The sequence below is a fragment of the Ceratotherium simum genome, chromosome X (genome assembly GCF_057802395.1).
Source record: "Ceratotherium simum simum isolate JZ-2026a chromosome X, ASM5780239v1, whole genome shotgun sequence".
Taxonomy (NCBI): Eukaryota; Metazoa; Chordata; class Mammalia; order Perissodactyla; family Rhinocerotidae; genus Ceratotherium; species Ceratotherium simum.
This window is the reverse complement of record NC_141940.1, coordinates 60,561,322-60,575,228: the sequence shown is the minus strand read 5'-3', so window position 1 is coordinate 60,575,228 and position 13,907 is coordinate 60,561,322. Positions and strand designations below refer to the sequence as shown.

The following is a 13,907-nucleotide window of genomic DNA, read 5'->3' as shown; positions in this document are numbered from 1 at the left end:
TTTTTTTCCTTTTGTACTGTTTGTGTTAAGAAAAAGTATTAGAGTTGAAGCACCATTACAAGGATGGGAAGAACGCTTTATGTAATCAGGTTTGAAACAAGTTAGTAATGGAACTTAGAAGACCAGGTTTGTAAGCAAAGAAATTCTCATTTAAACCAGAAACCTGCAATAACCTGAGGTCCAGCTATGTTAAAGTGTTGTCTCTAGTAGTCCACATCAGGACTTTTTTTTTTTTTAATTAGTACTTGTTAACTCTAACATAAACATTCACCTGTTAATATCTTCCTGACAAAAATATACAGCTAAGCTAAAAAACCATCCTGCATGTTTCCTACTAGGACTTCCACAAAGACCATAGAGATACTTCACATATTTTTGACACTTAAAACAAATTACTTTGCATGTCATTGCACAGTCTCTATTTTATTCAACATCTAAAGTGAAACATACTGGAATAGAAATTAGATAAAAAGGCATTCCTCATCTGACAACATTTTTGCAATTTTCAGAGATAAGCTGTGTGAAACGTGAGAGGAAAAAAATCACTACTATTTCTATTTATCTTAGTCACAAATTGGAAAAGAAATACACACATTTAAATTTTTTAAGTGTAATAAGCACTTTGTTATGACCCCCATTCACTCAGTATGCATGGATCAAGTGAGCCAATGAAGTGCTGACTTCTTAACTGCCCCCAATTTTGGACACTGTTATTTTTATTTAAGAGTATTTGGGGAAAATCACACTTGTTCTAATTTTCAAACAAATATGGTGGCAGTTTTCTATCAGGCTACTAAAAGCTTCCATTTATATCATATGTAATAGGTAAATAACATGGCATAGTTTTGTTACAGTTACATACAGGAGTAGTTAGTGGAGAAGAGACTGCCCTGTTGTTCCTAGACCAAGGGCAAAAAATATAAGGACTATATAGCTCATGAAGAATATCAACATTTTCTATCACAAAATATTGATACAATTGAAATTGTATAATCCACATAACAGAGGTTAACATTTTAGTCAAAGTATTAAGATAATAAAATGAGGCTTTTAGCTTCATATCAAGACCTATTTGAATATTTATATAAGAGTATTAAAAGCATTCTCCTCCTCATTTATGGTTTGATTTAGTGTAGTGCCTCATCTATTCCTATCTTAACAGTTTCTTAGTATAATGAATAACTATAAAAGTGTGACATAATTCTATATAGATATTTGCAGAGATATTTCAGTGTGAAACCTCATTCACATGTCACCCAAATATATTTGTTGCCTTAATCTACACTATGTCAAATTCAAACATTTTGATTTTTACTTAATTCTTAACTAACCAGAGGGGTTGAAATTAAGAAATTTCCTTCTTATCTACTAATGTATTTAGAAAATACTTTTGTTCACTTTGTAAGGTCATTGGAACCCAATTAATCAACAAATTTCTAAGTAAATCAAATACTCTACTATAAAATTTTTTCTCCCAAGTAGGATATAGATATCAAGTATTTGTTCTTGCTGTTTATATTTCCTAAGCCTTTATGCAATATTTCAGTGTTACGTTTTGTATACTGCTATAAAAAAGCCCTCCTTCCTTTTACCCACTACTACAATATCGTGTTACGTGTTTTTAAGGAAGTGGATGGGCTCATTTGGGGATGATATGCTTTGAAAGAACAGATTTGCCAAGCCACTGATACTTACTTAGAACCATGATAACATAATGTGCAATTTAGTGGATTTAGTTATTTAAAAACATATTATCCCACTTCCCTTCTAAATGAAATTAACCATCACCTTTGATTTAGTTATGTCTCCAAGAGTTATAAATAGCATGTAATAAAGCATCTCTTTTAGACACAAGGTTTAATGTGTAAAAAGCAAATATATTCTGTATATACCATGCACTAAACTGTTTTGTTAATTCAATAGTCTTGCCTCTTTTTTTATTAAAAACAGTAGCTGAATTGCACATCTAATATAAGAGAAAATCTTCTAATTTAATAACTTGTAAAATCTCTACCCCAACAAATTAATTCAGTGTCTAGGAATCCACTATTAAAAAATAGTGGATTATGTCCTACAGTGTCTGCAATTGAATTTTAAACAAGTGATATTTTGCTATATTGAATACAAAAATGTGATGGAAAGGATTCAGGCCTCATAAATTGCTGGAGAAACTCATCTGCAGAACTAACTCATTCCATTAGATTCGCTGGGTAGTAGCATGGTTCAAAATTTTGATTGGCCTTTAGTTTTGGAAAAATAACAAAGTACTAATGCAGACACAAAAAAAACTCCTTTGAGTTGGAGATTCATTCATGGCTAGAAAAGAAAAAAAAAAAGTTAGTTTACAATTGGCTCATAATTAATTTAAGACATTGTTATTGTATGCACACAGTTTTGAAAAATTATTTAAATTGATATATATATAAAACCAAAGGAAATGTACTGCACTTTTGTGGTACTCTTTTATATGTATATTCAGTGAAACAATGCTTTATCTGACTTTAGTCAAGGTATATGTTTCAAATGATTTTTAGCAGGAGGGAGGGAGGATTGAGTAGATTTCCTCCTTGGTGTCACATTTAGAGGTTAAATATGTCCAATCATCTCTAAATATTTATTAACATAGCTCTATCATCTGTGAACTTACTTAAATATATTTTTAATTTGCTATCACTATCTAGTCCCTTCAGATACCAAGTTTGATGTTTGTTGCTGCACATTTTTAATTGAGAGAGAAGTAATGACTACTATTCTGTAGACCTTGTAGTTGGCAGGTCCTCACATTGATGCCACCTCTGGGGCTCATGGGCTTAGTAGCAGCAGTTGCTTCTCAGTCTTAAATTTGAGCATCAAATAATCTCTGAGTGACAAATTTTAAATCCCATGCTGACTTTCCCTTGCTGCTCATTTGGTTCTTCAGCCCTCAAGAACCTTCTATCAGTTAATAATTAGTAGTAAGTAATTCTCAACTAATTAATGACCTAAGAAACACAACATATGTCAAAGCGCAAATTATTTTTCTTTTGGGGTTATTAAATGTTGGTTGCTTTCACTAATGATAGAGACCATATATGTAAGATTGATGGCTTGATTGTAGTTAGAGAAGGGCTTCAGAACTAAAAACTTTCTGAATTTTTTTGTTTACTCAAATGTTTGAGCTTGTTAAACCAACAGATAATTTTTAAAATGAGTTATTTAACAGGTGATTAATTTTTTAACTATACATCTGCAGTATTTTATTAACTATACATGTGCAATTTTAAAAGTTCTTCAAAAGTTCTGCAGAATAATTGACATTTCTATATTTATCTATTGCTCATCACAGTATACTTAAGCATTTTAAGACTTTTACTGAACGTAGAAAAAGTGCACATATAAGTATACAGCTAAATGAATTTTCCCAAACTCAACACGCACATGCAACCAACATCACGCAGATCAAGAAACATTAGAGTATTAGTACCCCAGTAGTCCTCCTTATGCTCCCTTCCAATCAGTACCTACCCTCAAGAATAACCACTTCCTGACTTTAATAATAGTAGATTAGTTTTACCTGCTTTTAGTACCTAAGCAGTTTTTAACATAAAACAAAGGCTGTCATTTTCACAGTGTTGAAGTCGGATTCTGTGTGGTTTTAGAACTGAGATTCTCAACCTTTTTTCTGTCCATTGCACCAGAAGGATATCATACATTCACATCACTATCAATGGCTTACTGTTAGAATTTCTTAGCGGTAGTGTAGGAGTATATAATTAGGAAGAAAAAACTTGAAGGCCATTCTGTTGTGTTAGGAGGGTTTCTCGACCTGGACACTATTAATATTTTGTGCTGGATAATTCTTTGTTGTGGGGAACTCTCCTGCACATTGTAAGATGTTTAGCATCATCTCTGGCCTTTACCCACCAGATACCAATAGTACCCATCCCCCAGTTGTGAAAACCAAAAGTATCTCCAGACATTGCTAAATGTCCCTTAGGGGGCAAAATTGCCCTGGGTAGAGAACCACTGTGCTAGGGAAATATATATTCCCTGTGTTAACATTCACTACTTTAAAAGTTAGTAGGTCAATAAGTAAAAGTTTTAGGAAAGTAGCTTTTGGTCCTTTGTAAGAAGAGGGTTTTAGTGACCAGCCCCCTTAGCAATGTATTGGGCTACTTAGAAAGATGCTAAGGTTCATGTCACCTGGTTATCTTGGAGGGTATTGTAGAAGAAAGAAAGAAACATGATCTTTAAAGTACTCTTCATCAGCCTCATTATAACTGTGGGATTTAAAGCTGGAGGATCTTACAATCTAGTGAGAAAGACAGACACACCTCCTCTCTTTCAATGTCTTAAAAATTTATAATCTACAGGAATAAATACTACATTCAAGGTTGCAAGACAAATTCTATTAAAATATGCCTGTTCTTCATCCTCCATTCCCCTTCAAATTGTCTATAACATTTTCTACCTGCTTTAGAAAAAATGAGTTTTTTTAAAAATTTAAATGGAATCAGTTCAATAATTCCTAAGATATGCAAGAAAATAAAATTAGTATATTGCCAATGTTAATCATCTTCCTCTTTAGAGTAAAAATCATACCTAATTTGTTATAGTTTAGATAATCAATTATATTACCCTATGTATGAATCATTCCAAAGTTTCTTAATAATTCCTACTATATATCAGTAAGGGAAACATGGAAAAGTCTTAAAAGAAAAGAATAAACTCTATAAGATTTTAGTTCATTTTGATATTTTACCACAATTTTTGAAGTCTGTTATATATAGAATATATATAAATTTCTAATCCTAAGGACTAGAAATGCCCAAGTGAACTTACAGAAGTCCATTTGTCTTCTGTTTTCTCAATCACAATAGTCTGTGTGTCACTACCTGGTGGTATATATTCATAGTCATCATACAGGAGGCCTAAGATTGGATATTGTGTCCTGTACCTATACAGAAAAAAAGTTAGTTTACAATGTGTACAAGAAAATAACTTTCATTCTTTTTGAGTCACTCTTAGTTTGATTCTCCTTACTAAGTTAATTTGGCTCTGAATGACTTTTAACTCTTTCTAAAAGGAAAACCTCCTCTCAATGTACAAAGATTTACTATTACTTTCAAGAGAGTAAGAGGGAGGTACTTCTGCTCTGGCAATGATGGAGCACTGGCAGCACAAGACAGTGATCCCAGAGAAGAGAAGCAAATGACATGACCCCTACAAGTACCTAGCTCACTGCCTGGAGATTTTCTTGGTCAAAGCATAGGGAAAGGAAAGCCAAAACAGATCCCAGCAGTCTCACCAAGTTGAGATAACAGAATTTCGAGTAAGGGTAAGCCGAGGCAGCCAGAATTTGTGGGGCAGAATACCAGACAGAAGAGAGCTACATAGATGGAGAGAGGTCAGGAGACCAGTTGAGAGTTCCCCATAAGTCTTTGGGTGAGTGCTGATCAGTGTAAGCATGTGAAAAAGCTACCAAGGCTGGAGAAAGAAGCACTGGTAAGGAGCAATCTGGAAATCCCTGGAGCTCACATAGTGAAGGGAATAGTTTGTGTTCCACTGACCAGAGTGGAAAGACTGCCTAATACAGGAGCCATCAGGCAGAGACTACAGAAGAGTGTTGCCTTAGTAGTGGGATGACATTAGTCTTATACTGCAGTTGTTCTAACAGAGTTTAAAAGAAAGACTTGAAAGTATTAATCTGTTTCCAAGTAACTCAACTTCACCTCAGAACAAAACCCCAAAGTACTTAAGAGTAATAGCCAAAAAATCCAGAACTCAAATATGTAAAATCACAATATATGACATTCAATAAAAAATTAGTAGGCATGCAGTGAAGCAAGAAGATATGACTAATAATGAAAAGAAAGATAAATTAGTAGAAACAGACCAAGAAGTGACAGATAAAAGAAATAAGTAAGCAAAGATGCATCTATTAGAAATATAAAAATTATATAAAATGTATACTCAAGAAGTTAGAGGAAAGCATGGACATGATGAGACCAATCAAGGATATAAGGATCTACATTGGACTTCTTTTTTTCTTTTTTTGGGAGGAAGATTAGCCCTGAGCTACCATCTGTTTCCAATCCTCCTCCTTGTGCTGAGGAAGATTGGCCCTGGGCTAACATCTGTGCCCATCTTCCTCTACCTTATACGTAGGACTCCTGCCACAGCGTGGCTTGATAAGTGATGCGTAGGTCTGCACCTGGAGTCCGAACCTGCAAACCCTAGGCCGCTGAAGCAGAGCGCATGAACTTAACTACTACGCCACCAGGCCGGCCCCTACATTGGACTTCTAAAGATGAAAAGTACATTGTATGGAATTAACAACAGATTAGGCACTTCTGAAGAAAATACTATTAAATTTGAAGACATCAAGAGAAATTATCCAAAATAAAGCACAACAGAAAAAAGAGACTGAAAAAAATGTACAGAGTATGAGTTAGCGATGGAAAATATCAGGTGCCCTCATGTATGTGTAATTGAATTCCTACATGATTGACAGGAGACAAAAAACAATTGAAGAAATAATGACTAAACTCTTTCCAAATTTGATGAAAACTATAAACACAGAGATCCAGGAAGCTCAGTGAACCTCAAGAAAAAGAAAAATGAAGAAAAACACAGAGAAGCACATCATTATCAAATTGCTGAAAACCAGTGCTAAAGAATCTTACAAACAGCCTGAGCCTCCTTTTCAAGGAGGAAAAATCATAAGATTAACAGCAACCTTCTTATCAGACACGATGAAAGTCAGAAGATAGTAGAATGACATCTTTAAAGTACTGAAAGAAAAAAAAACTATCAACTTACTATTCTATACACAGCAAAAATAGCTTGAATAATGAAGGCAAAATAAAGATTTTTTTCAGACATAAAAAGCCAAGAGAAGTCTTCAACAGCAGACCAGCATGATAAGAAATATTCAAGTCCTTCAGGCAGAGGGAAAATGAGATTAGATGGAAATTTGGATCTAAGTAAAAGAATAAATAGTACCAGAAATGATAAATATGTGGGTAAATTTAAAACATTGTTTTTCTTATTTTTTTTTATTGATGTTTTAATGGTTTCTAACATTGTGAAATTTTGGGTTGTACATTTTGTTTGTCCATCACCATATATATGACTCCCTTCACCCCTTGTGCCCACCCCCCACCCCCACTGCCACTGGTAACCACAGTCCAGTTTTCTCTGTCCATGTGTTGGTTTATATTCCACATATGAGTGAGATCATACAGTGTTTGTCTTTCTCTTTCTGGCTTATTTCACTTAACATAATACACTCCAGGCCCATCCACATTGTTGCTAATGGGACGATTTTGTCTTTTTTTATGGCTGAGTAGTATTCCATTGTATATATATACCACATTTTCTTAATCCAATCGTCAGTCGAGGGACACTTAGGTTGCTTCCACTTCTTGGCTATGGTGAATAATGCTGCAATGAACATAGGGGTGCATAAGCCTCTTTGGATTGTTGATTTCAGGTGCATTGGATAGATTCCCAGTAGTGGGATGGCTGGATCATAGGGCATCTCTATTTTTAATTCTTTGAGGAATCTCCATACTGTTTTCCATAGAGGCTGCACCAATTTGCATTCCCACCAGCTGTGTATGAGGGTTCCTGTTTCTCCACATCCTCTCCAACATTTGTTGTTTTTTGTCTTGGTGATTATAGCCATTCTAACAGGCGTGAGGTGGTATCTTAGTGTTGTTTGGATTTGCATTTCCCTGATGATTAGTGATGTTGAGCATCTTTTCATGTGCCTATTGGCCATCTGTATATCTTCCTTGGAGAAGTGTCTGTTCATTTCCTCTGCCCATTTTTTGATCGGGTTGTTTGTTTTTTTGTTGTTCAATTGTGTGAGTTCTTTATATATTACGGAGATCAACCCCTTGTCAGATATATGTTTTGCAAATATTCTCTCCCAGCTGGTTGGTTGTCTGTTCATTTTGATTCTGGTTTCATTTGTCTTATAAAAGCTCTTTAATCTGATAAAGTCCCACTTGTTTATTTTTTCTTTAGTTTCCCTAGTCTGGGTAGGCATGTCATCCGAAAAGATTCCTTTAAAACCAATGTCAAATAGTGTGTTGCCTATATTTTCTTCTATGAGTTTTATAGTTTCAGGTCTCACCTTCAGGTCTTTGATCCATTTTGAGTTAATTTTTGTGAATGGCGATAGCACATGGTCCACTTTCATTCTTTTGCATGTGGCTGTCCAGTTTTCCCAACACCATTTATTGAAGAGACTTTCCTTTCTCCATTGCATGTTCTTAGCACCTTTGTCGAAAATTAGCTGTCCGTATATGTGTGGTTTTATTTCTGGGCTTTCAATTCTGTTCCATTGATCTGTGTGTCTGTTTTTGTACTAGTACCATGCTGTTTTGATTACTATTGCTAGGTAGTATGTTTTTCTTATTGTTAATATTTCTTTAAAAAATAATTGACTGTTAAAAACAAAAATAATACTGTATTTTGGGGTTTATAATATATGTAAAAATAAATATATATGACAAAACTAGCAAAAAGATCATGAAGGGGAAATGGAAGTATACTATAATAAAGTTTGTATGCTACATGTGATGAGGTATACTGTGATAAGATAAAGAAGAACATTGTAAGCCTTATAGCAATCATAAAAAATATATACCTAATAAGCCAATAAAATAGATGAAATGCAATAATGAAAAGTGATCAATTAATCTAAAAGGAAAAAAGAAAAGAGGAAAAGGGGAACAAAGACAATATGGGACAAGTAGAAAACGAATAGCAAGATGGTTAATTTAAACCTAACCATATAGAGGGGCGGAGTCAAGATGGCGGCGTAGGCAGACTCGGAACTCACCTCCTCCCATGGACACAGCCAATTTACAACTACTCGTGGAAAAATTACCCCTGAGACAGAACTGAAAACTGGATAAGAGGAACTCCTGCAACAACGGACAATCCTAACTGAGGTGGAAGAGGCAGAGACTCCCTTCTGGAGAGGAAAAACTCCGCCCTCACAAGCCACCAGCTTCACGGCCGCTGGGAGGAGCCTACAGGTACACAGCCCTCCCTGGAGGTGCGGGGCCCTGAGCCGGGAGTGTCCCCGTTGTGGGGACTTTGTGGACCCAGCACAATCAAGACGAGTGGCATAATATCTGACTTTGCCTGCTACTAAAACACTGGGGAGTACCCCGAGAAAACCTGGTTCACAAAGAAACTAAAATCGGCTCTTAAAGTGTCCGCGCAAACTCACCCGTTTCAGAAAGCATCCTAAAATCGCCAGAAAGAAAGGTGCACAGTGCTTTGGTGACAAGAGACTCACCTAATAGGCCCTGAGTGCATCTCGGTGAGGGGTGAGACCTCTCCAGGGACTGGGACATTGGCGGTGGCCATTGTGTGGCCTGGTGTGGGCATGCTGACACAGACGCCATTGGAGTTCTCCCTGAGGCCTGCTAGCCCAGGGTCTGCCCCACCCACTAGAGCACCAATTTAATCCAGCTCAGCCAGGGCAGGCAGCCCACCCTAGAGACTGGCCCCACCCAACAACAAGCCCTCAGGCAACTTGTGGGCCTGCATAGATTGGTGACTGGATTCTCTGTAGCCTGGCAACTGAGCCAACTTGAGCCGGGCAGGGTGTGCACAAGGAGCCGGTGGAGAGTGTGGGGCGGTGGTGGAGTGTGTGGGGCTCCCCCCGTGGAGAGACTGGGTCCGCTTGGGGAGGTCGGGGCACTCACACGGGGCAGGACTGTGTTGACTGTGTGTGTGGACCTGTGGGCGACAGGGCTTGTCTGCTGCAGAAGACTTGTGCTTCTAAAAGACCCACATAGGAGGTTTAACCCACCTTCCAAAGCCTGAAACAATTAGGTGCTCCTGTGCCTGAGGCAAGCCCCACCCAGCTGAAATCCTCAGAGAGCTGACAAGAGACCTAAAAGCAGGAGGCTTACAGCAATTGTAAGGCCCTGAGCCTAACAACCTACCATGCTGGGGGCCTACTCACTTAAAAGAAATACTGCGACACAAGTGTGGCATTAGAACTTGCAGCCAACTGTGCTGGGGCTCCCCACACCTGATAAAGAGACTGAAGGGCCCACAACAACTACAAGCAGCTGAGCATTACAACAGCTGGCCAGGAGCATAACTCAGCCTCCCTGGGCGCCTACAGGGAGAGCAAACAGGCCACAACAGAAGGACACACATAGCCCACATAGGGGTCAACCCTGGAACATTGAGAACTGAGGGAAGCACACTGGAAGCCTCCTAAGGCATCACTTACATAAGGTCACCTACCAAGAGCAGGAGACGTAGCTGACCTACCTAATACGTAGAAACAAGCACAGGGAAAGAGGCAAAATGAGGAGGCAAAGGAATACATTCCAAGTAAGGGAACAGGACAAAACCCCAGAAAAGGAACTAAGTGAAACAGAAATGAGCAACCTACCCGAAAGAGAGTTCAAACTAAGAGTGTTAATGATGCTCACTGATCTGGGGAGAAGAATAGATGAACTCAGTGAGAATGTCAACAAAGAAATGGAAGATATAAAAAGGAACCAATCAGAAATGAAGAATACAATACTGGAAATGAAAAATTCATTAGAGGGACTCAAAAGCAGAGTAGAGGATACAGAAGAACCGATCTGTGAGCTGGATGAAAGACTAGAAGAAATTACCCAAGCTGAACAGGTAAAGAGAAAAGAATTAAAAAGAGTGAGGACAGTCTAAGGGACCTCTGGGACAACATCAAACGCACTAACATCCGTGTTATAGGTGTTCCGGAAGGAGAAGAGTGAGACAAGGGGGCAGAGAATCTATTTCAAGAAATAATAGATGAAACCTTCCCTAACCTAAGGAAGGAAACAGACATCCAGGTACAGGAAGCACAGAGAGCCCCAAACAAGATAAACCCAAAGAGGCCCACACCAAGACACATCATAATCAAAATGTCCAGAATTAAAGATAAAGAGAGAATCCTAAAAGCTGCAAGAGAATGTCAAGTTACATACAAAGGAAACCCCAAAGGCTATCAGCTGACTTCTCAGCAGAAACCTTACAGGCTAGAAGAGAATGGCACGACATATTTAAAGTGCTAAAAGGAAAAAACTTACAGCCAAGAATACTCTACCCAGCAAGGTTATCATTCAAAATGGAAGGAGAGATCAAAAATTTCCCAGACAAGCAAAAATTAAAGGAGTTTGTCACCAAGAAAGCAGTGCTACAAGAAATGTTAAAGGGACTGATTTAAGGGGAAAAGAGAAGACCAACAATAGGAAAAATTATCTATTTCCATTAAAAGAGGGTAATGGATACAAATGCACAAAACAGAGGTTAGCTATGATATCAAAAACATAAAAGGAGGGAGGAGGGGAGTTAAAGAGTAGAGCTTTCAGACAGCGTTCAAACTAAAGTGACCATCAATTCTGTATAGAAGAAGAAAGGAACAGAGAAGGACTACTAAAACACTGAGAAAAAAAAAAGTTAAAAAATGGCAGTAAGTACATACTTATCAATAGGTACCTTAAACGTCAATGGACTAAATGCTCCAATTAAAAGGCATAGGGTGGCTGACTGGATAAAAAAACAAGACCCATATATATGCTGCATAAAAGAGACACACTTCAGACCTAAAGACACTCACAAACTTAAAGTGAAGGGATGGAAAAAGATACTCCACACAAATGGCAATGAAAAGAAAGCTGGGGTAGCAGTACTCATATCAGACAAAATAGACTTTAAAACAAAAACTGTAAAAAGAGACAAAGAAGGGCATTACATGATGATCAAGGGAACAATCCAGCAAGAGGATATAACACTTGTAAATATCTACGCACCCAATGTAGGTGCACCTAAATATATAAAGCAATTATTAACAGACATAAAAACAGAAATAGACAGTAACACAATAATAGTAGAGGACTTTAACACTCCACTTACACCAATGGATAGATCATCCAAACAGAAGATCAATAAGGAAACATTGGCCTTAAATGATACACTAGAACAGATGGACCTAGTAGATATACACAGAGCATTCCATCCAAAAACTGAAGAATACACGTTCTTTTCAAATGCACATGGAACATTCTCCAGGATTGATCACATATTAGGCCACAAAACAAGTCTCCATGAATTTAAGAAGATTGAAATAATACCAAGCATCTTTTCTGACCACAACAGTATGAAACTAGAAATCAACTATAGGAAGAAAATCAGAAAAGCCACAAATACGTGGAGATTAAACAAAATGCAACTGAACAATGACTGGGTCAACGAAGAAATCAAAAAATACCTGGAGACAAATGAAAATGAAAATACAACATGCCAGAATTTATGGGATACAGCAAAAGCGGTTCTAAGAGGGAAGTTTATAGCAATACAGGCCTACCTCAACAAACAAGAAAAATCTCAAATAAACAATCTAACAATTCACCTAAAGGAACTGGAAAAAGAAGAACAAACAAAGCCCAAAATCAGTAGAAGAAGGGAAATAATAAAAATCAGAGGAGAAATAAATGAAATAGAGACCAAAATAACAACAGAAAAAATTAATAAAACCAATAGCTCGTTCTTTGAAAAGATCAACAAAATTGACAAACCTTTAGCTAGACTCACCAAGAAAAACAGAGAGAAGGCACAAATAAGTAAAATCAGAAATGAAAGAGGAGAAATTACAACAGACACCTCAGAAATACAAAAGATTATAAGAGAATACTGTGAAAAGCTATATGTCAACCAATTCGACAATCTGGAAGAAATGGATAAATTCTTAGAATCATACAACCTTCCAAAACTGGATCAATAAGAAGTAGATAATTTGAATAGACCAGTCACCGGTAAGGAGATCGAAACAGTAATCAAAAACCTCCCCCAAAATAAAAGTCCAGGACCAAATGGCTTCCCTGGTGAATTCTACCAAACATTCAAAGAAGACTTAATACCTATCCTTCTCAAACTCTTCCAAAAAATTGAGGAGGGGGGGAAGCTCCCTAACTCATTCTGTGAAGCTGACATTACCCTGATACCAAAACCAGATAAGGACATCACAAAAAAAGAAAATTACAGGCCAATATCACTGATGAACATCGATGCAAAAATCCTCAACAAAATACTAGCAAATCGCATACAACAATACGTTAAAAAGATTATACACCATGATCAAGTGGGATTTATTCCAGGGATGCAGGGATGGTTTAACATTCGCAAATAAATCAACGTAATACACCACATAAATAAAATGAAGAATAAAAATCACATGATCATCTCAATAGATGCAGAGAAAGCATTTGACAAGATACAGCATCCATTTATGATAAAAACTCTGAATAAAATGGGTATAGAAGGAAAGTACCTCAACATAATAAAGACCATATATGAGAAACCCACAGCTAATATCATCCTCGATGGTGAAAATCTGAAACCTATCCGTCTAAGAACAGGAACCAGACAAGGATGCCCACTGTCACCACTCCTATTTAACATAGTACTGGAAGTCCTAGCCAGAGCAATCAGGCAAGAGAAAGTAATAAAAGGGATCCAAATTGGAAAGGAAGAAGTGAAACTTTCACTATTTGCAGATGACATGATTTTATATATAGAAAACCCTAAAGAATCCACCAGAAAAATTTTAGAAGTAATAAACGAATATGGTAAAGTTGCAGGATACAAAATCAACATAGAAAAATCAATTGCATTTCTGTAGACTAACAACGAAGTAGCAGAAAGAGAAATTAAGAATACCATCCGATTTACAATTGCAACAAAAAGAATAAAATACCTAGGAATAAACTTAACCAAAGAGGTGAAAGATCTGTACACCGAAAACTATAAAACATTTCTGAAAGAAATTGAAGAAGTCACAAAGAAATGGAAAGATATTCCGTGCTCTTGGATTGGAAGAATTAACATAGTTAAGATGTCCATACTTCCTAAAGCAATCT

General features: G+C 36.9%; 1 protein-coding gene across 2 annotated transcripts in view; it reads right to left on the bottom strand.

Annotated features, from left to right (window-relative positions):
* Positions 1 to 374: 374 nt before the first annotated feature.
* The window catches only part of POF1B (POF1B actin binding protein), a 95,226-nt gene continuing 81,693 nt past the window's right edge, over positions 375 to 13,907 (bottom strand). Inside the window, exons 16-17 of one of the 2 annotated variants that reach the window (XM_087427539.1) lie at positions 4,822 to 4,936; positions 375 to 2,316 (exon numbers count right to left, since the gene is read on the bottom strand). In XM_087427539.1, coding sequence (XP_087283665.1) covers positions 2,311 to 2,316; positions 4,822 to 4,936 — 121 coding nt within the window. In that variant the 3' untranslated portion in view covers positions 375 to 2,310. Of the gene's footprint in view, positions 2,317 to 4,797; positions 4,937 to 13,907 lie in introns of those variants that run through there. The other variant, XM_087427538.1, reaches the window with a different exon arrangement.